At 33.9% G+C, this 24,145-nt stretch overlaps 1 protein-coding gene across 2 annotated transcripts in view; it reads right to left on the minus strand.

Moving 5' to 3' along the window:
* Window positions 1–121: 121 nt before the first annotated feature.
* The window catches only part of LOC128987810 (xaa-Pro aminopeptidase ApepP), a 29,627-nt gene continuing 5,603 nt past the window's right edge, over window positions 122–24,145 (minus strand). Inside the window, exons 1-14 of one of the 2 annotated variants that reach the window (XM_054408841.1) lie at window positions 16,309–16,398; window positions 15,144–15,270; window positions 13,972–14,140; window positions 13,089–13,325; window positions 10,616–10,711; window positions 9,778–9,974; window positions 7,097–7,244; window positions 5,120–5,249; window positions 4,055–4,204; window positions 3,198–3,327; window positions 2,176–2,353; window positions 1,503–1,672; window positions 652–772; window positions 122–248 (exon numbers count right to left, since the gene is read on the minus strand). In XM_054408841.1, coding sequence (XP_054264816.1) covers window positions 653–772; window positions 1,503–1,672; window positions 2,176–2,353; window positions 3,198–3,327; window positions 4,055–4,204; window positions 5,120–5,249; window positions 7,097–7,244; window positions 9,778–9,974; window positions 10,616–10,711; window positions 13,089–13,325; window positions 13,972–14,140; window positions 15,144–15,270; window positions 16,309–16,373 — 1,917 coding nt within the window. In that variant the 5' untranslated portion in view covers window positions 16,374–16,398 and the 3' untranslated portion in view covers window positions 122–248; window position 652. Of the gene's footprint in view, window positions 249–651; window positions 773–1,502; window positions 1,673–2,175; window positions 2,354–3,197; window positions 3,328–4,054; window positions 4,205–5,119; window positions 5,250–7,096; window positions 7,245–9,777; window positions 9,975–10,615; window positions 10,712–13,088; window positions 13,326–13,971; window positions 14,141–15,143; window positions 15,271–16,308; window positions 16,399–24,145 lie in introns of those variants that run through there. The other variant, XM_054408848.1, reaches the window with a different exon arrangement.

Below are 24,145 nucleotides of genomic sequence, written 5' to 3' on the forward strand. Positions count from 1 at the left end.
CTAGTGAAATATACTATTTTGCCAAAAAGTATAAATACTTCTATTTAGATTGTTGTGAAAAAAAACAAAAGTAAAAGATAGCAATTATGGAGGGATACAAGGTAAATTTAAATCATTCTAAAATATTTAAATAAATTTAATACATAGAATTTTCAAAGGCAAATAAACTAATGTACAAAATTACTGTATAGTCTTTGATGACTTAGATGGTTTTTTTAATGTGTACATCCCGCAGCACAGCAAGGGATCTGGAAAATAAAAGTACAATTCAAGCAATTACTGCCATCAATTCTCAATACTTTTCTCAACATGTTTCGCCTAGCTAAACCAAACACTGTATACTTTAAGCAAATATCTTGACTTTAAGCGTAATATGTGTTCTTCATTCATAGGAGCCACATTTAATACAGTATCTCTGTTGCTATTGTTTTTTTACTCTATCCCCCTATATACAATATGGAGAAAGTATTGTTTTCATCAAAATTTAGGAGTTTGAGTTTAAGAAGGAGATATTCGTTTTTGGTCCCCCTGAACGAAAAAAAAAAATGTAACTAGTCAAAAACTGATAAATGAAAGAAATTGAACAAAACAACCATTTCTCTAGTATTTGCTAACAATTAGTTTTGATAGTTTATTTTCTTCACAACTCACATCAGCCGATGGGTTCAGTCTCTCTACGCAGCCAATCAGCTGTATCATTGTGTCCCAGTTTGAGCAAAAGTGGAGTCAGTTTCTCTCTAACCTCCGTGTGGTACCGGTTCAGCCATTCAATCTATTACATTGCAACTTTATTACAATAATAATTAAATAAGAATTAATAATAGGTACCTTACTTTATTTGAAATCAAGAGACCCAAAAGAGTCTAAAAACATACAGCTTGATATTAATCTTTCCTAAGTTTGATAGGATCTCAGATGTTTCCCTCTAATTCTTAAATTTTAATCAATCAACCTGTTATCAATCAACCATTATTTAATATATTTGCATGTTGCTACCCCCCCCCCCCCCCCCCCGGACTCTTTGGGACCGAGGCCAGTACGGATAACAGGTTTTCTGGTTACCCCAAATTTTTTTTTTTTTAACGGCGGACCGTTTAAATGCATACTGTATACAATATTTGTCTTAAATTTAGGAGAGCATTGTATTTAGCCATGTGATCACTGGTCTCAAATCTTTCCCACGAGAACAGTCGTTTCAGTACTGCCCACTTCCTGCCGATCTAGTCCCGTTAAACCGATGTGCTGATAAAAATTGTCCGGTTAAAGAGATGTCATTTCCACCGAGTGTAGTCCGGTTAAAGAGATGTCATTTCCACCGAGTGTAGTCCGGTTAAAGAGATGTCATTTCCACCGAGTGTAGTCCGGTTAAACCGATGTCCACTTAAAAGGTGTCCCGATAAGAGGGAGTCTACTGTAGTAAGACAACAAAAACTACAGTGCAATTTTATTTAACACTTTAAAGTAATCTGTATTTTTAGATATAATAAAATTAATTAACTAACCTCTTCCTTAGTTAGTAGCTTAGGTTCTAGCAGCTTTACTTGAATCGGAGCTAGAGACACTACTTCAAAGCTAAGGAATTTTTTTTTCTGATACTTTGTTTTTGCTGGAATTATCCTTTGGATGTTTTCAATACGAATTCCAAACTGTCCATCTTCATAATATCCTGGTTCTGAAAACATAATGAAATCACACTTACACTGTTGAATGTTTATTTACATTTAGAAACATACTTATTTTGCCACACTTAACTATTGCACTACTCAATAGTTTTCTGCAATTAATCTATTACGATCTGCATTATATAATTTGTTGAAAAAATTAGAAATTTTCTCAAAAGAATAAAAAAATATGTGTATGAATGGAGATGAGTGTAGGAGTGGCCCGATCTTGAAGTCTTCTTAGTGACTAAGGCCGACTTATTCCTTGGACACAGCTGTTAATTAATAGCCCATACAGCAAATGGCAACTAAGAGACCTACAGTTTATAGTGGAATCCGAACCACATTTTTGCCTCTGGTGTATATGAATTGGTCCAATTTTCAGGATAGTACTGCGGATAGTTGTAGTACTCACTCGTGCGAACGTTACCAGGGATAAGAGATGACAATATAATACCAAATTCATATGTATCAATTATGAAAAACAAACCCAAAATGTTAAAAACTAACTAACCATTGGAGAGGAACATGCCCTCTTGCAGGCCAGGGTCATCCGGGTAGGGTCGCCATGAGATGCCCATCGGACCTTCATGTACATTGAGGTAAGAGCCGATGCCGTGACCAGTGCCATGCATGTAGTCTAATCCTACAGTCCACAATGAGTGTCTAGCTAGGGTGTCCAGGCAATTACCCTGTCAACAGGACAATGATAGCCAGAGATGTCAAATGAAACCAAGACTTATAAAATATGGTGGTGGGTGAAAATAAGAGAATGGAAGTTTGGCTGTCTATAGGGAGACTAAAGTGTATGCCAGCGTCAGAACATTAACATGCCCTCTCTGAGTTTTTACAGAAAAAGAACATTGTATTTTAGCTTGTAAGCTTATGTTTTTTGTAGGTTTATGTTTTATGACCTTTGACTGGTTACATTCTTGACTGTTGCTAATACATGTATAATGTCAGTGGCAAATAAAGATTTCTATTCTATTCTATGTACACTGTTAGAGACTATACTGATGTCTCATGTTACAGTGTTTTCAATAAAGTCGTTTGTCGTAGGTGTGGTGTTAATAAAGTCTATGTATCTAAGTTGACAAAATAAAAAATATTTCTTAAATTAGTAAAACAAAATTAAAAAAAAAAAATTGAATAAAGCAGTAGGTTAGATAATGTTCTATGGATTGTACAGTATTAGTATATTGCCTAGATTCCATTTCTAAAATAGTGAACCATGTTTTGTGTGATAGTTGTTTGAAACTTAGCCAATTTTAGCCCTGATCCCGCAGAATTTTGGAAAAAAACCCAAAAATTAGCGTGTATTTTACATTATTGTTTTAATTATGCAAGACAAACAAGCAACGAAGTTTTAAGATTTTAAATACCAATACAAATTTACGTCATCTTTAAATTTAAGATAGATATCGAAAACGGAGAATTATATGTCTTTGTTTGTTATTTTGTTGTTTCTCTAATATAAAAATTCGACAGAGTTTTACAGCAACAATTTTGACATACACGGTCTACAGTAAAACTAACCTTAATTTTAGCTGGGAATGCAACAGATGCAAGAGCAACATGGCCTTTGAACACTCTGGTGAAGCACTCCTTCTGGTAGTCTGTGGGAGTGCCAAAGTGAACTGTGCGAGTGATGTCCGTAGTGCCATCCCTTCAACATTCATGTAAATATCAAGCCACCATACATTCAAGTTTTGAAATAAATAAACAAACTTTTTGCCTAAGAGTATTAAGTCTTTAGAAGATAAGAACTTTTAAGTTTGCTTATGAAGTCTATGATTAGAGATTTCTGTGTATGTAAATGGTTTTATGAACTATTTGTCACTTCGGCCTTATTTTATTTTTACTTTTACAAGATTGTTGAAAAAGAAAATTGCTATGTATTTTTACTCTATGTAAGTATGTTGTTTTGTTACTTTTACTCTGAAGATACCATACACCATTGTGATGCATTTTTATGGCAATAAAATGTTGTCATTTTGTAAAAGATTGCTCATTTTCAATAATTTGTATTATAAAACTATTATTTGTATACAAGTAAAGACTATGCAATTTTAGGTTCTATTGGATCCAGCATGAAAAATAAAAATGTACTCCCATAGCCATAAAGGTACAAAATAATTTAAATTCAATTGGACGAACGGCAGATTAATTTTCAATCTGTATCCTAAAATTCACGTAGCCAACATAAGTAAAGGAAAAGTCCAACTGTGCAAGAGTTTGCTTAACAATAAATACCAACATCAAAAAGTTAAATTTTTGCTAAACCTACAATTTTACATATTGGTTCTACGACTGAGCAAACGTCAAATCTCCAATTTGAAATATTAAGTACCATAAATAAGTGTTAAACTGTTAAATTATAAAGATAAACTTACTTGTACTGAGCTCCAGAGTCACACAGATACACTTGGTCTGTTGTGATCTGTTTGTCTGTCACCTCAGAGGGCTGGTAATGGATCACAGCTGCATGTGGTCCAGACGACGAGATTGTAGGGAAACTTAGACCAACAAAATTCTCTTGTTCTCTAAAAAAGTTCATTACACATTAGATGTGATGAGACATTTTTCTTCCAATGAAACTCACATCCATCATGTAAAAGACACAAGAAGGTTTCATAAATAATAAAAAAAAAAACTGTCGATGGGTTCTGGACAATATTCTACTTGTAAGGTACATTGTCTTAGTTGTCTAGTGTCAAATGATTATGTGCCCTTATCAGTTTGAACATTGATGGGTGGGGACACTATGATTATACCAACATAGGATATTTTTTTACTCAATTTGACTTACTTTTAAAACTATAATTTCAAGATTAAAATATCCCCGTCACAGCAAACCTGTAGACTAAGCGAATTTCTATTTGCCTGATTTGATTTTCACTTAAATCTATTAAAATAATGTTAGGTTTAACGAGTGCTTAGGTTTATTGCAATAAAGAGGACTATAAAGTATGTTTTTTAGTAAAATATTAATACATTAGTATTAAATAGGCTAAATAAAAAAAATTATCAAGTTTGATCAAAATACAATAGTAACGCTAACTTATTCTTCATTTTGAGTTATATAGGAATTTTTAATTTACAACTTTTTGAATTTTCCCCATAACCAACAACTGTACTGTACTGTATTATGGCTCATAGCCATTTGTACTGTCCTATGGGAGTTAGGGGTAGGTGTTGTTGTAAATGATTAATACAAGTTATATTTTAACTGCTTAAGAGGGCCGCGAAGGGTACGTGGTGTTTACCGGGATAAGACATGGTGTAGACTGATGTGAGGGGAGGGGATTTAGGCTATGTTATGAAAGGTGGCGTGATATAGAACGTCATGGGAATAGCCATAAGCTCCTTTATTTGAAACATCACCTGATTTTGCATATTGCCAACGTGAACATAGATTATGGTAACATTACTAAGTAACAATGCTCTACACAAATTACCTGCGAAACTCCTCTAGTCTTGTAGCTCCAGATATCTCTGTCACATTAGCACCTTTTCCCAACTGTTTCTCCAGCCAGGCCAGATAACATACAAGAGCAGCTCCGTCTCTCACATGAGCATCTATCAGACCTAGACACAACACAAAGTCATATCACAATGTGAGACCATCTCCCATTCTCCTTTACCCCCCTTACGTTGCCAACGCTGTTTGCTCAAAGAATTTGTTCAAATAAAAAAAAAGTTTAAGTACCACTTGTTGCCACTACCTCTATACATACACTTTAGAAGAATACATGTCAAATTATTGTTTTATTTTTCATAGGCTTGTTTTCTTTAGGTTAAGTTTTATGTATAGTTTTCATTCCATTTACTGATGTACACTATAAAATAAAGACGATTTAATTTGATTTGGTGTAAAGAGTTCTTCAATAAGGAGTTCTTTTTAGCGAATTTCCCTATAGGGAAGTAGCTATTACCGTAGGTGGCACGGTAAGACCTAGGCTCGGGGCCAATTTACTTTTCATTTTGATGTCCCCAGAGGCCAAAAATATATATATACGTCCGTAAACTCAATAAGTTGAGTAATTTTTGTCCGATTTTGATGAAATTTGGTTTAAAGGTGTAAGGTGGGATAAACTTGAATGAGTTCGCGAACCAACATGATCAGACTATGTGAACGGGGTTTTACGGGGGGTTTTATGGGGTCAAAAATGGTTTTTCTAATTTTTGACCCTCAAAACACAGCATTTCCCAATTTCTCTCTAGACCTTCTTAAAGAGCTTAAAAAACAAATAATTTAGTATATCAAAGTGTTTTTGTACGCTTAATGGTAACGGAGAAAATTCAAAAAAAATTTTAATTTAAAATTTACATGTTATTCTTATAGATAATATTGTCAAATGTTGTAGCTTGCTTGTTTATTGATATATTTTTATCAAAATTGGCAAATTTATTTATTTTATACTACTCTACTAATATTTTACAAAAAAAAAAACACGTTATTAGTTTCCTTGTAGCAGCAAACCTAGATAGGTATCAAACCTCATGTTTTTTTAAAATATATTTAATTGAAAATCATTACAGACAAATGGAAATTCGCTTAGTCGGCAAGTTTGCTGCAGCCTTATTATTTACATTTAAAAATAATTAGCCTTAAACAAATAAATGGTAAGTATTTATATCTCACCTCAACTTTTTGGATTGAATTTTTACTAACCTACTGGCATACTTAGACACAACATTTCCGTCCCCTCGCTAATGTGTTGCTGGCATTCCTAGATGGAACTGTTCCACCCTGGGACATTACTACTAGTTCAAACTTATTCTGTGAATCGCAGCACTTGACGGGTCAATATTTTTTTCTGTTCATCTGAAATAGTTATTGTGTATATTTCTGGTTTGTTTGGGAATAAAAAATATCAGTAAACAACTAACGAGAGTTTTGAGGTTATGTTGTGTGTCAAAACGCCACACGACTGTCTTGTTGAAGATGAAGTGGACTAGACCAGTATATAGATAATTGTGAATTAAGAACTAATTGTCTTTGAATGTTTGAGAGTAGAAAGATAGTAATTTAAGACAAAATAATAATGACAATTGAAGTTAAAGTTTTTGTTACAGTTGTTTTTGTAAGTCACTAAAAGAGCAAAAGAATAGAAAATCATATAGGCCTAAGTAGTTAGGTATGCCATTTCGGTATGCCAATGGGTTGATAATAAAACATTTAACAAATATGTACTATTGTTTAAAATACTTTAGAAACAGAAAAAAAACTTGAGGAAGGAAAGAAGAAGAACCAAACAATTTAAGAAACAATTGTAGATTGTCTTTTAAATCACCTTAGTTAAAATTACAATAAAGAAAATTTGCTTAAAAATAAATACTCGTTTTATAAATATTAAATAACTAATAACGGATAGGATAATATGATTCTACTGAGTATTAACACATTTAATTTTAAAATAGTGTGATCTTACCCTTTACCTCAGTAGGATTCTTCAATGCTTTCATCGCTGATATTGGTGACTCATCATTGATACGAGAACTTTCAGGAAATATAGAAGCAACAGCATAACTGGTTAAGTGGGGTATCCAGTACTTTTCACTTGAAGAACCTTTCTTTACCTAAACAGAGTAAACTAATGTACTTGTGTATAGTACTGATGGTGATATCACTTAAAGACCAATGAAAATAAGAAAATAAAAGCGAATCATTATCTCCACCAATTTTTAACTACACATCACAAGTTGAAAATTAACATAAAAAAGTATTAATAAAAGTTGTGTGAGGGATGAGTATTTGAGGATATCTTATTTTTCTTTTGTTCAATCACATATTTGTTATGGAATAGTTTTGTGGGGTCACTCTAGTGCTGTACACGACATTCTCATAATTCAAAAGAAAATCTTGAGAACTATGTGTAGAGTGGATGAAGTGGAACACTGTAAACCATTGTTTATTAGACTAAATATCATGACAGTAATAAACCTTTACATCTACCAAGTACTTATCCACACAAAACTACACCTTTCAGATTTCACCACCAGAGACCACTTTCATGCACATGACACCAGAGGCAAGGCTAAGCTGGATCTACCCCAACACAGGTTAGCCAAAACAGGTAAATCCTTTAAAGCAAACTGTGTAAGGTTTTTTAATAGGCTCCCCCAAACTGCAAAACTCATCCCATTTAATCACTTCAAAAAAACTATAAAAAATTGGCTAGTTGAAAACCCTTTTTATTCGCTTGATGAATTCGAAATGTCAGAGTTTAATGTTAAGTTTTAACCTGTTGTACATAGTTTTTAGTTAATTTTAATTTAATGTATTAGCATTTAGTAAGAATTGACTGTTCCTATTTCTGTATTGCTATAGATCAATGGAATAAATACTCTTGACTCTTGATTAATTTCTCATAACTTTTGTCAGTGATGGTAACTTTGAAATACATTTAGTACCCTACTTGTTAGTATTTCTTGGTAATTCTGGATTTTGATTGCCAATGGATTTAATAGTGGTCTAGTCAACAAGCTTCGGAGTCTGGCACCCTGTTTTTCACCTGTGCAAATCATGCATAATGCTAAAATGAGCCCCATACCCCTAAATAGTTTGAGGATACACACAACTATTTAGTTAAACAATTCTAATGTACAAGAGAAGTTAATGCTCATGTAAGTAAGGGAACTTTCTCCATAGGTTTTATATCCAAAGGTTATTGCATTAAGAAAGACATTTACAAGTACAAGAACACTTATTATAACTCTGAAACAATGGAATGAATACCTTAACTGTTGTTTTTCTTTGTTTTACTCGTCGTGTTGCCACTTTGTTATTGTTCTCTTTACTATATTGTTATTAACATACCAGGTGTCCCATAATACACACATAATTGCATCAGCCTGAGAGAGCCCATGTAAAATAATATACAACTACTATATGGTAATAATATACACCAATATTCTATACTAGCGTTTTTATGCGATGTACCAGGGTAAATAAACTCATTATTACTGTAACAAGAAAGTAAAGACTACTTTTTGACCAGTATGACAATATTGCCTGGAATCCCAAAATGTGTTGATTTGGGAGAAGCTCGTAATTGTTTAATGTAAAGCCCCATCAAGTGACACCTTATTTTGAGGGTCTTTAGTTAAAAAGAATATAGGCGAAAACCAGAGGTCTCTACCTCAACCCGGTACAAAATGGCGGCAGTTTTTAGTTTTCAGGCATTACATTTAACATATTTGAGTTGCTCCAATATGCTTCATTTGGGGTTCCCAGAGGAAATATTGATACCAAATAATAATTAAAAAGTATACTGTTTTTCTTTTGAAGCTTTCCTGGTACAACCTGATAAAATGTTAATATTGGATATTATAATGTATTTTTATTTGGGAGGTAGATGAAAACTAAAAACTGATGCCATTTTGAATTACGTTGAGATAGGGGAAGTAGTTTTCACCCCCAAAATACGCCATTTTGGGGTCCCAGGCAAAATTGTCATACTGATCAAAAAGTAGTTTTTACTTTCTTGTTACAGTAATAATGAGTTTAGTTTTCCTGGTACAACCCATAAAACCGCTAGTAGGGGATATTGGTGTATATTTTTACATGGACACTCTCAGGCTCATGAAAAATAAAAAAATGGTCGCCATTCTGTAATGGGTTGAGATAGAGACCTCTGGTTTTCGCCGATATTCTTTTTAACTAATAGCCTTTAAAATGATGTGCTACTTGATAGGGGTTGCTATTTAAAAATTGTAAGTTACCTCAGCAACCCCAATTTAGTGGGGGGGAGGGTGAATAATGCCCCCAAAAAGTACTTTACATTACTCTAGTAACGTGTATCGAAGCTCGTTTAAATATATGTAGCCATTTAGAAATAAACAAGGGGGTGACTATTATGGGACACACAGTATACTATCTTGCACAATTTGTCCAAATATCTGTAGGGCCTACATTATTATTGAAATGGAATTCTCTGTTGGAATTTTAAGTAAAATAAAAATTGTATGCTTTATTTTTTGACAATATCAAACTGAGGACTAAATGGCATTTGCACTTCAACCTGTAAGTTATTCTGGTGAAAAAATGTAAATGTCCTGCACTACATGGTAGTTTTAAAAGAAAACAAAAATCACTTAGATATTAACTTACGACATCTCCAAGGAAGGTAACAATATTCTCGTACGGCTGTATGGTGACGTTGAGTTCTTCTTCAGAAAAGTGACTGTGTATTGCAGGGGTGAGTTTTCGAGAGTCAATGAACACATTAATATCCGTAGAGTTAATCACAACATACGCAAAAAATACTGGATTGTAAGGTATGTCAGAACCTCGAAGGTTGAGTAGCCCTGGAAAACAAAAACTATTTAATAAAGATTGTATTTTTTAACAAAAGTCAAATACTTTTTCCTAAGTTCATCTTCATAGTGAAACCCAAAGAAGAATATATACTACTTGCAGCAAACACTTGCAAGTGGATCCAATAGTCAATGATGGCAAGCAATGTCCAACAAGGATAATTAAACTATAATGTTGAGAAAAAGAGTTTGTTGCCTTCAGATGACTAGTGTTTTATACTTTTCAATTGTTTGGAAACAGGTGTGAATGAAACCACTAAAACTATGTATTACATTCACACATTTGAAATGTTGTTAATACTAAACACATTTTTGGTAGGTTGTTGAGTATGAGCAGTTTGAGTTTTATCAATATCAATAAAACAAAGTGCAACTTATAGTAATAGAAATATACAGGTAATCTAGTTGTTACAACCAGTATCTTCATAAACGTAGACTAAGTATTTTGGTTAACTTTTTAAGCAATCTTTAAGATACCGTATGCAAAACATTTTCAGTAGATTTTAAAAAGATTTCAGCAGATTTTCAATTACAAAGAACGAACCATTCATAAATTGATACTTTTATGCAGATTGTTACTGTGACAATCTAGGAAGTATGAACGAAGATGTTTATATAAACACATGACTTACATGCCACTTCATCCAAAGCGCTGACAATAAGCATTGACACATTTTTTTCTTCCATTTTCTTTCTGACCTCAGTGATTTTTGTATGACTACTTTTACCTGCAAACATTTCTTTCATTTGTTATAATGGTCTTAATAAAGATCAAATAGGTATTATCATTATAGTTCAATTTAGCAGCTAAAAGCATGATTCAGGAAATTGTGTCACACTAAAAAAAATCATAATAACATGGCATAACAATGATAAAAATACACATTAGTGCTGCAACGTTTGCTGTAACACTAGGTACGGGATATCCAGTTTCTCTTTAGTTATGGAACTTTCAACTTTTTAAGTTTAGAAATAATATTAACTAAACTACAAGAGCAAATTAAACATTTCACAGATTTGATTAAAACCGGGATTTCCTAGACACGGAAGAGGGGCGCTGAGAGTGGAGAGCAGAGAGCGGAAAAGCGATTAACATGGCGTTCTGCTCCGCTTCTAGGAAAACAGTAACATTAAAATTACCTAAGACAAGAGGAGTCCGCTCTCTGCTCTCCGCTTCCGTGCCTAGGGAAACCCAGCTTAACTGTATTAAATGCACATTTCCAACTGTCATGTATGCTCCCGAAAGTAGAACAGTGCAGAGCCACCTAATCAGTAAGACAAAGTTGTATTTTCAAGTATAACATGGACAGTCTTTGCTATATTTAGAATTTAACTAGGCCTGTAGATTATAATTCCTCCAACATTTATCTAAATTTTTTTTACAATACAATGGCTGTCTAGAAAGTACGCGACGTTTCGCATCTGCGCCGCTAGAGGTGGTGCTATCACAGCCATCTTGGCATTAAAGTGTTCCTACATTTAGGATGATCCAGTAAGGGGATTATGCCCATAATATCTCTTGTACTTTGTCTGCAGTTGACTATTAAAATTAGCACTGACATAGTGAATCCTGCAAGTTGTGACGTGTGCTCTGTGATCAGTTTTGTGTTAGCGATAAAAAAAAAAAAAAATTGTAATTTATTGCAAGATTTGTAATAAAGGAGTAATGAGTGTAGGTTGTGTGTACAATGAAGCATTAACTTTAAAAATATCCAAACAAATGTTTTAACGATCAGGACCTATCATTTTGTCTAGCGGCAGCCTAGTCTAGTGGCTGTTGAACTAGTATGAAAAGTCGACAAAAAAATCTGGGAATACTGCAGTGTCACAACTATGAAAATCATTACCGTGATTAATTTCCCAAATTTCACAGAGATTGTTTCATATAATTGCATAACAAACTTGGCTACCGCAAATGTTATTTTCCTACAGTCACCCGACAAAGTTGGCTTCCTTGTACTGTTTATAGTACAGAAAGCTGATAATTGCTGCATATTTATACTTTGTCGTACGGTTTATACTTTGTCGTACGGTTTATACTTTGTCGTACGGTTTATACTTTGGCGCACATCAGGATTCCAACGAAACAACACAAAACAGTGTGGTTCTATTATGCACGTAATCCGTGTACGCTTGGAAATAGGTTGGCAACACCTAAAGATTATAATACTATGAGCAGCTGATTGACTATTATAACTACGATTTAACCTGTCATTTCGTGTTTATAGTTTATGTTCTCTTTTTGGTATTTCTGAACTTTCTGGACTTCTCTTTTAAACGTTTTTAAAACATTCCTACGATCTTAATAAACAAGAAAATACCTTTAAAGCATTTTTTTAGGTGCGGAAACCACTGCAAATTACAAAAATATACAGAACTATTTTCTCAAGTCGCGGAGCACATTGCTTGCCGAGGAAAAAATAGCGGAGTGATACGGACCGGGGACTACTTTCTCTAGGGCACCTATTTGTGTTGCCAGCTGAACCTAAAAACATGTTGTAGTGTTTGAAAGACTAATTATTTATATGCTATATAGTGACTGTAGGAAAAATATAATGTGTATATTCCACATCATTCCGCACTCAACTGCGGCTCGTGCGTAAACGTTGCTCTCGTGTGCAGCAAAGTGCCACTTTGCTCACTAGTTACACAAATAACTATTGGTGTATTCCAAAGATCTTAACAGATTATTAAAAAAAACTGAGACTTGCTCCGGCACTGAAATTCCTGGAAGACTTTAACAACAGTGAAAACCAAGTTAAGTCAATGCATGACTCTTCCCTCAGCCTTCAATCATAACTCCTTTGCTGTAAAAATCCCAAATCTAGCGATAAATTTTAATTAGCGTGTGAATTTTTGGAAACAAAAATCTCACTATAGAGCTCATATTTTAACAGCACTTGTTTTAACAATCTATTGCAGACAAAGTACTGAAGATATGAAATTCCTGTTACCATAGCTGGGTGTATACTAAATGTAGTAATGCTCTCATACTAAGATAGCAGCAAAAGCAATGCGAAACATCTGTTACTTTCTACGTACGGCCCTTGTAAATAGGTATCTTGATTTTTTTTAATTTGTTGTAAGTAGCAGACAAGAGATTACCAGAGTATCTGATGGGGTGAGGTATGAGAGGAGAGTCAGGAGGCGCAGGTCGTGTGTCCCACAGCTCGTCCACCAGGTTGGTAGACACTGGCACAAGAGAGTGCTGTCTGCTGTGTAGTTCAGTAGACCAAGTACACCAATCTCCTACAGACACCAGTGTAGGGTCTACCCCGACCCTGCTGCCCCGAGGTAACTCCTTGCTCAACCAATCTTCCAGCTTAGGAGTCCCCACAACACCTGCGACATAAACAATTTGCACAGTAGATCAGTACTAATTAGCATACTATTTTAATTGTCTTAAAACCTTAAACCAGTTGTACATAAACACCAGTATAAACATTGCATTTCACTTTTCACAACAATGATGTCTTCAAACTATGTAGTGATCTCTTGTCATCAACTGTTTTAAATACGGTAACATCAGCTAATAAGGACAAAGAAACATTATTTTGATTAAATAGTAAATTAATATCTTTGACTATTGATATAAGCCTAAATAGACATTCATTCGTTGATGGTAAAGTTGTCGCCAGTTTTTTTTATCAAAATGTACATACTGAGGTTGAAGTGAGCCACCAACAGATTGTGCTGATGTAAATTGTTGATTTCTGTTGTATATTCAACCTTTTTAATCAAGTAAAACTGGTAGCAATAGAATCAAACAAGGCAGAACAACAAGACAGACAACAAATAAGGCAGAAAATAGAATTATTGACACTAGCTCAATCTGTGTATGGGTCACTCGACCACGTTCTTTATTAAAAATTTTGCAGATGGTCCATATAGAATGATGTCTTCTTCAGCATACAAAAGTCAATGGTAAAATCTACCAAAAACATCACTCTATTTCAATGTCAGTGTAGTTTGAAGCAAATATTTTTACCTTCTTTCATGAGGGTCCAGTTGCCGTCCAACTCGTCGGAAGCCTGTAGGAAGTATCGGCCATCAGTCCACAGACAAGCGGCTGTCATTGTGATGACTGCAGTGCCCGTGGAGCCTGTGAATCCCGAGATGAAAGCTCTCCTCTCATAGTTGGGTGCGAGATACTCACTCTAGCAAACCACATACGGCAATAAAATATCAGTCATACTTACATTATATTTTCTGCAGTGCATAGTATTTCAAATTGGCATTCTTAGTTTCTTTCAAGAGTAATCAACAGAACTGGCCATAGATTTGTGCATTACTTTAAAAAACATCTACTTTGGTGGTTCAGTTGTTTTACTGAATTATCCAGGAATACCTAAGAATAAAAAAAAAAAAACATAAATTTGACCAACTAAATTTATAGAAAAAGTAACTTCAATTAAACTGTTATTATTTATTTGTGTTTTATCTATGCCAATGGCATTTTTAGGGTTTTGAAAGGGAACGGTCAAAACCCTGGTCTTATTACGCCAACCTTTTTGTTAGATAGCATAATTAATCCATGGCCCAATGACAAATGGCATCTGGGTCTGGTAACGATCTCGCTGGGAATCGAACCAGTGATCTTCAGATTTGAAGACTAGCACTATTACCACTCGGCTATCCAGACAGTAATTAGTTAGTACTATTCAATGAATAGCGATGAACAAGTTATGTACTATAAATGAACATGAAATATTAAAATACTCAGAGGCTGCCATTCATTCAACAGTACACAGGTTTAAAATAGGCAAACAAATCTTAAGCTGTGCATGAGAGTGGGTCATATTAAAATTGATACTGGTTGAATCACAGGTAAGGCACTGATCAATTTCAAAATATTACCTATCACTGCCATATACCCTTAATTAATTAGCATTACTGGGATCTAAAAGATCCAAACAAAAAGTATTGGGTAACTTAAATACAGTGACTCACTTTAATTTGGACACATCTGAGCCCTTGTTTGAACTAAAAATATCCAAATATCCTTAGCCAAAATGAAAATGTGTGAAGTTTCAAACCTCATATTACCTGGGTAAAATAAGTAAACTACAGTATTATGGTAAACAATGAATTAATACAGCATTAAAATCTGTATATACTGAACAAAAGCTGAATTTTAATTGGTACAACTACCATCCTTACATTGTGAGGGTCTTTCTGAGGAACGATGTAAGCTTGTAGAGGCTCAGGGGTGAACTTGGTCTGCTTCATGAGACCTCTCAGTTTCTGCAGCAGAGGTCCCGTCGGCTTCCTGGTCCCCATTGTAGCACTGAAAACCAACACAGCTTTGTAGTATCCACTCTCACCACTAACACTTTCACTTAGTATAGGACTAATTCTTTCTTATAGGTAATTACTGCCACTGACATATCACTTGATTTGAGCCAATAATTTAGGTTCAATGCAAGAGAGTTGAGATTTAGATTTTCATCGTACCATTTTCAAGACTATTAAGAATATTAACCACATAGACAATATTAGCTTTTTCAGTACAGTAATTTGAAATTTAATAAAAATTGTTGACTGAATTATTGTAGGTACAGCAGCATAAAACCAAAAGCTACTTGGAACAATTACTTATTTATTTTAAAGTTATTTAATCTGAATTGTGCGATGACCAGTTTTGAACACTTTCTTTAAGTGTGTTTATCTTTTGGCGTACAGACCTTGGTGCAAGAGTCGCAGGTTGAACGTCCATATCTTAAATAAACTAAAAACATAGATAAGTACAGTAATTTAGAGATTAAACCTAACTAGTTTACGAAAAATAAAGTTTGTTGAACTTTATCTAAAGCTGTGTCGGGGTTTACTAAATGAATATACAACAATTCAAAGAAGAATAGTTTTGTCAAAATGTTTCAAACAGTTTTCAGTGTTAACAACAGATAAGTAGTTTGTTTTACAGAATATGCCTTGTTTCACTTTTGGAGGCCTCGTTTACAACAAAAAACGAAGAGGATAAGCCAAACATGTTATTTTACAACCTTAATTGAAAAATATATATTTTAATTAAAATTATTTTATAATTTGAAAAAGAATCATGAAATATTATTTATTCCGGTAATATGTGAGTAAATAGCCTACCGTACTGTATCCTAAATAAACTTTTAAAAACAGATACCGTATACATTAATTTGCAGATTGAATCTAAAGATTGTTTGCAAAAAAATTAAGTTTGTTGATCTTATAGATGCCCCTTTAAAAATAAAATAGTTTAATGTTTAAAATTAACTATACTTTATTAGCAACCCAATGAAAATAAAAAGTAATTTGTTTTCAAATAGGTCTATCTCTTTCACTAGCCTACCTGCAACATGTGGAAAATATTAATAAAAACACAAAACCAGAACTGTGGTAGAAAGGAATACCCATAGTTAGTCTGTTAGGCCACTGATTGATGTCAACATACAAGATTTTAGAAAGTGTAAAAATGTCCTTTATACAGGTTGGAGGCAACTTCAAGGTCAGATTGGGAAAGTTGTTTGAATAAAGGTGTGCAATGATGTGCAGAATATTTATTTTCCATTGTGTACAATTTAATATCCCTGCTGAACAACTTTGCATCTACTTATTTTGTGAAATTGAAATTTTCAAAGGTCAAACGTGCAAAATACATTCTCTACTGCATGGGATATTTATTTTTTTAAATACTGAGGTTCACAGCACTTTCAAGCAATTGAATGCGCGGGAAACTGGCTGTGTTGGTCTAGTACTTTATTGTGTTTTCTGAAAATATTCACTTTTATCACTGGCAACATTGTTTGGTAAAGCTATTCAGTTATAAAAATGTAATTATTTTCTTCTTTACATTATGTTATACAGGGTGACAATTAAGTCTGGAACCTCTTTTAGCGAATTTCCCATATAGGGAATAAGCTACTACCAAAGTAGGCTTACTCATGGCAAGACCTGGACCCGGGAGCAATTAACTTTTTCCTTTTTAGGTCCCTAGAGACCAAAAACACCAACCGTTCAAATTCATATACATGTACATTAGCACAATAACTCAAGCAAAAATGATCCGATTTTGATGAAATTTTGTATAAATGTGTAAACCTACATTTATTCGAACGAGTTCGTGAACCAGCATGATCGGACCATGGGAATGTGGGTTAATGGGGGGTTTTATGGGGTAAAAATTGGTTTTCCTAATTTTTTACTCTAAAAACATAAAACTCAGCAATTTCTTTCCAATCGATTTTGCAGAGCTTAAAAATAACAAATAATTTAGTATATTAACTTAAAGCGTTATTATGCGCCTAATGGTTACGGAGAAAATTTCAAAAAATTTAAATTTAAAATTCTCATGTTATTCTTATGGAGAACTAGCAGACTACCCGTCCTTTGTACGGGGTTGCCATATAAGTATAAAATTCTTATTGCAGTTATACTCAAGCTTTGCGTTGCAATGGGGGAGGACACAGTTTGATAAAATTTGCTGCTTCTTTAAATTTACGGAATACTATATAGTATTACACATCTACCATAGCCATAATGTTCTACCACTTCACCTAAACAATAGAATAAAATAAATGATTAAAAATTCACAAAATATCACAAATTATTTATGAAATTAAAAACATAAACAGAACTGTAAACAATCCTACTTTGACAGTTCTCATTGTGTATCACATTTTTTTGTTGCTGCTTAGTTCAAATTAGGCCTAGCTGTTTTCATAAATGCAAAAAAAATAATAGTGCTGCACCCTGTTGGTAAATCTTATAATTTTAATGCTTTTGCATATCATAGAACCAACTTTTTTAGTTGAAACCGCTGACTAAATTATTTAATTCCCTTTAAATATGAGTACTCATTAGGTTAACATGGGGAACTACAGAGCCACTGGGGTAGAGCCCGAAAGGATTTTTGAGATAATAATATGCCTATATGTTAATCGGGAATGTGAGCTATCATCATGCCAAATTTCAGCCCAATCCATCCAGTAGTTAATGCGTGATTAAACTTCAAACAAACAAACAAACACACAAACTTTAGCAAACTGTTGTTGTTTGCTTGTTAATGAGCATATATAAAACAGTGAGAACGTCACAATTTCTCACAATCTTTGGCTTGAATCACTTTTAATACTGCATAAAATTTCATTTTGTTGTAAAGTGCGGTAAGTAAATTAAGAATTAATTATAGGCCATAAGATTTTATGAACCCTCCATAATGAAAATGGAGAAACAACAAAATTATGTTACACAACTTATTAACTTCTTATGAGTTTTACTACATATTGTGTAACTTGTGTGCAAATACTGTCAAGTGTGAGTATCATCATCTTAGATATGTCAATGTCATATCAAATACTATCTCGTTTGTCTAACTTTATCAAATACCTATTAGGTCAACTGCTCATTACACAAGTTCACATGATAGATCGTTTTGGTTTACTTACGAAGTGAATATTTTTCAGCTCTTAAATATATAATCTTGAGAAACATTGTGGGCTTGATTTAAGCATTACTTTTCTAGGATAAAAGTTTGTTGGAAGAATAAAATGCTCATGTCACTTGAGTATGCAATATTGTGTGATCAACTTGTGTTTGAGTAACATGAATTGAATGTATAGCTTAACACAATTCTTTGCAGTTTTTTTTTTTTTCGAAGACTTGATTATGGACCCTACCTAAATTAGTTGTGACAAGATCATATAGCAAAATATCAGATAAATAATGTTATAAACTTAACATTTGCTTATTACATTAAAACGGGACCCAAGCTATGGCTCACTCGTACTAATGAACTAGGATTTATTGCTGAAAAACGAAACGTTTTGTACCAACAGCATAGCCATTATAGTAATATATTTATATCATTTTATAGCCATGTGGCGAATCCGGCTTTCCCACTTTAAACTGGTAGAAGCCACTGCTGCCTATATATATGCAATCTCCCATTACAAAAGACTATATATCCTACTGTGACGATTTCCCCTTAGATATAAATATTTTAATTGAAATAATGCTCGCACAATTCAACACTTAAATTATTATTCAAAAATGAATATCTGAAATGTTTTTTCTGTAGGAAAACTGAAAATGATGAAAATAAAACCTTGCCATTAAACCAGATTTTGCTGTTTTTTGGCCAGCTAACAATTTTAAACTAAAAAAAAATATTAAATAATGGTTCAAGACCCATGAAGGCCTATCATGGTGAATAGTGCTAATTAATAACAATCTTTTTCTAAGTTTTACCAGGTCAAATGTTGATTTATACACGTTGTTATGCTTCAGAAAGTTGTATGTAGGTATTGCAGATTAAATTGACGTTTCTTTGGATGGTAGCTCATGTTCTTTATTAACAGTTTAGTGAATATGACATTTATGGTTTGTGATTTGTTGATTTCAGGCTTGAGTGAAACACAATTTAAATCAAAATTTTACCTGACCATCTTAGATTTTGATTGAATTTGGTATACTAGTACGCCCTATAGCCATTAAGAAAAATACAAAAATTTTACTTGATATCTCAACTATTTTCAAAATTACGGCTTGTTTAACTATACAAAAAATGCTTAAAAAACAACCTGTTGATGAGATTTTAAACTAATCTAGCATCTCTCAAAATCAAGCTAGGAAGATGAGAGTGGTGTAATTATGCTGCATTTAATAAGCCCTTTTTAAAAATATATACAACACCATAGAGATAACAATAAAAAACTTTTTCAAATTTCAAATTAAAAAATTAATTTACATTTTTTTTTAAATGCACCGCTTTAAAATTGTTAAAAAATTCTCAAATAATCTTTGTATAGTTATAATTTGATGGTATTAATTTCATAATGGGTCATACAAAAAAATGCAATTATAAACACACTTAGCCTACATCCAGATTTTCATTATGATAGAATAATTCGTCTCGTGTGGGTTAAGAATCTTAGATAATCCTTATATATAATACGTGAAGGCGATTTCTACAAAACACTACTCCTCCGTTAATAATGGACGGATTTTTACAAACGAGGTGTCAAAATTAAGTATTTGTTGTGTAGATGCCCCCTTTCACCAATTCCGGTAATAAAAGTTCTAGGGCTTTGCCTCATAGGCCATCAAAATCCCAATGTATTTCTTACTAGCTGTACCCGCGGGCTTCGGCCCGTTTAACTTCATAAGTATTCGCATGGCTCATTCACGTACTGGTTGAAGTTCGTTCGCTACGCTCACTCACCTTTAGGTTGGAGCTCGTTCGCTGCGCTCACTTGCCTTCAGGTTAGCTCGTTCGCTACGCTAACTCGCCTCCAGGTCGAAGTTCGTTCACGACTTACCACCACTTACCATCTTTTGTATATTTACCGTCTTGTGAGTAACAGTATAAGCGTAAATATATGTTTTAAGTGTTATAAGACGTATCTTTATTTACTTTCCGTAAATTTAATAACACGTACAATGCTGATCAAGAAGTTATTTAGTGAAGCTAGTCAAGCAAAGTTAGCAGCAAAATATAGGGATACAAGAATCAAGATTGGCCGGTGTTTCCGGTAGCCAATAGGGTATAAGTAGGGACGCCATTCAAGATTCTTGTCATTCGCCTATTGGGTCTGATGATGGTTGGAGTGTCCAATCGAAATCGATCACCACTTACCATCTTTTGTATATTTACCGTCTTGTGAGTAACAGTATAAGCGTAAATATATGTTTTAAGTGTTATAAGACGTATCTTTATTTACTTTCCGTTACTTAAACTGACAAATAATTTTTATTAATTGGGCCTACAGCTGTTCATAGTAAACACATGATACACACAAGAGCGCTCGTTTTCAGAGTGAGTTTGTTTCCAGTTTCGATAACTGGAGTGAAGTGATTGATTACATTATCTTTCAGTTGACTCTTTCAAGTCATTGGAAATTGAAACTGTTATTTATTTTGAAATAACGCACTTAGTAGAAAAATATTCTTGGGAAATTCATTCAACATAGATACTTTGATATTTGGTGTGTGTTTGAAAATGATGCAATAGAATACCACACAACAATAGATTATAAATAGACAATACAAATTATTGAAAATATATTGAATGGACAGAGAGTGTATACACTGCAGAACATTAAAATGGAAAGATGAGCCTGGTGGAATGTGTTGTCCTGGTGGAAAGGTTTCTTTACCTGTATTAGAAGAGCTGATACAGCTATGAAAGAACTATACTTGGAGAAGCTGAAGAGTCACAGTATTTTCAGTTCCAAGATTTTTTTAGTCGAAGACTAAACAAATGGTTTTAATTTAGTTTTTAATTGGAATTTTATTGCTGTAGAATTTTTAATCGTAACATGATTTTTTTAACTGTGTGTGACACAATGAATAATAATACCTAATCGATTATCTTATTTTTACAATATAAAATAGGTTTACAAACCTTAATTACGTCATCTATCCTAAATTTGTAGTCTGGGCGACTAGTTTCATCGTCAAGCCTGATGCTTCATTAAATTATTGGAACAAAATGTCGTCGTCAATACACAAATAGTCAACACATAACACACACGAACACGGGTACAATACGAATACATTTACATAAAAAAATGTGCGGCCGGCCATTACACGCGCGGTGACGTACTCGATGCGACTGTACCCGACTCCTGTCTAGTGACCAATGATAATGAAGCAACAGGCTTGACAATGAAACTGTGGTTTCGAAACTAGTCGCCCAGACTAAAAATTTAGGATTGATGATGTAAGTAATTAAGGTATTAAGATAAACCTATTTTATACTGTCAATATTCAATCCTGGAGGCAATGATGAATAAATCTTATTTTTGTGATTGTTGCGAAGCCACTACGGTACGGATAATTATTGTGATGATTGTAATTTGTAATACTCTGTGTTATGTTAGTTAAAGGTTTAATTATATTGAACTTTGTCTTTCTTTAAACAGATGATTACAAAAAATATGCTTCTATTCCAATTTGTAAATAAATAAAGATTTTTAGTGTTGCTTAAATGTTCACCAAGGAACATCAGTTTTTCATTTACAGATATAATAAATAATTTAAACTATTCATTTTGAACATTGGTGCCGAAACTTTTGCGAATCAACTAAATGTCGACTACTGGAGCATTTACAAGGTCCAAAGTCAAGAAGTCTGCTATAAAATCTCAGGATTTTGATGGTAAAAATAATGAGGCAGTAAGTGATAAGCATATTCCTTTGTCGGTAAGATCTCATAAAACTAGCTCAAGTAGGAGTAGGAATGAAAGTGTTTTAGAGGTTATGGACGAATTGATTAAGATACAGGAAGAAGAAACGTCCCTTGTTGTATCATGTGCTAAAGCAAAGGCGGCGGCGGAGAAAGCAGAGGCAGAGGCAGCAGTAAAAATAGCAGCAGCTGAAGCAGAGGCAGAGGCAGCAGTAAAAATAGCAGCAGCTGATGAAAGACTTGCCCGAGTGGAGGAAGAAGCCAAGCGGAAGGAAATAGAAATGAAGAAGAAGCTACTTGAAGACAGACTGTCATCGCTTAGCAGGGGATCGTCAAGAGTCAGTATTCAAAATTAACAGTTTAAATTATTTTGCTAATAAAAACTCATGTTTTTTTCATTTCATTTATTTTGAAACCAATAAACCAGCTGACCAAATTATTATTAAATTAGACTGAATCATTGTTCCATTGCATACTAAATATTCATTCAGCTTAAAATATTATACTATAACAAAACTATTTAACATTTCTCCGGGCCACAACATTTTAAACATTAAGTTTTACATATTTGTTGGTAGGTCTTCTGAAAATTCCTTTATTTAGTTCAGACGTCGACAATCTTGACTTTGCCACTTTTGCCAGGATAGGTAGCTTCTTTAACCTTTTGACAACATGCCTCTTGAATCTGTGTTCCTCGTCTCCTTGAGTATAGACAGTTGCTTCTGAACTTGGTGAAGGTCACTAGTCTTGAAATCGTACTTTCCGTCCGGCTGACCAAAGAACTGTCTGTCCGTCTCAATCCATTTGTAAGCTTTCAAGAAGTCATTCAGCGTATTCTTAGCACTGCCAGAGTCTGACTTCAGTTTAGTGATCTTGTGCTGCAACTCTATCATTTTCCGCAGCATCTCACTTTCCTTCTCTAATGCTGCTTTGTCTTTCTGTGTTACTGTATTTTCATTGTTCACTTTTGACAAAATATTTTTCTGATCAATTACTTGCTTATGGAGCGTCTTAACATCTGTATGAGCTTGATTTGCTTGCCCGGTATGTTCTTCAAGCTCTTTATTATTCAGTTGTTCATTGGTAGCCACACATTTTTCGATTTCTTGCTGTTCGTTTTCAATGCTCTTTACCAATTCTTCAATTTCTGACCTTGACGTTACAAACTTCTGCTCTTTTTCCTTCCACTTATTTCTGCTTTCCTCTGCCTTTTTCTGTAATAGTTTATTTTCTTGTTCTGCAGATTTTAATTCTTTTTCTCTTGGTTTTTTTACATCTTTTACTTTAGCTTCCAGCTGCTTAACCTTTTTTGAAAACTTCTTTTCTTTTTTCTTGCACTCACTGACTCTCATGAACAATTGTATCCTGGTCTTCGCCATTTCTACGTCTGCTTGTCTGATCTCTAGCCTTTGGTTCAGGGAGTAGTGCTTGTCAGCGTCCTTATGAATTGTCCAGATCTTCTGGTCGATGTTTGCATATTCTGTCTCAAGCTGGGACGAAGCCTTCTGACTCTCTGTGAACTCTAAAATTTTCATAAACACTGATCCTCCTCTTTTAGGTGCATCTTCAGATAACATTCCGCCAGGTTCAGCGAGGTTTCTGTCCAAAGTGATACATTTCTCCCTGCTACAGTTGTAGTATGTAATCTTGGTGGCAGTAGACATCTGGTCACACTCAGACACTTGACCAAAGATCCACTTTATCACTGGCTGACTTAACGCAGTACAGCACTTGCCTGTACCAACCAGGCTCTGAGCTATTAGACTATTCTCCAGTATCTTCTCAGAATTGGTTTGATGGACATAAATTGAATAAGATGATGAGCAGACAGCTCCGAAATTCAATAATGCCATGCACCACTCTTCTACTCTTCCACTTTCTTCTCCCCGCCACAGAAATTTTAAAGCATCTTGATCTTCTGGAATAATCTTTATTCTCAAAAACATCTCTTCAATATCTGCTGCGTATGCGATTTCATGTTTTCTGAACTGGAACAGAATACT

The sequence above is a fragment of the Macrosteles quadrilineatus genome, unplaced genomic scaffold (assembly GCF_028750875.1).
Source record: "Macrosteles quadrilineatus isolate MER2022 unplaced genomic scaffold, UCM_ALF_1.0 Scaffold_1__1_contigs__length_201487025, whole genome shotgun sequence".
NCBI lineage: Eukaryota > Metazoa > Arthropoda > Insecta > Hemiptera > Cicadellidae > Macrosteles > Macrosteles quadrilineatus.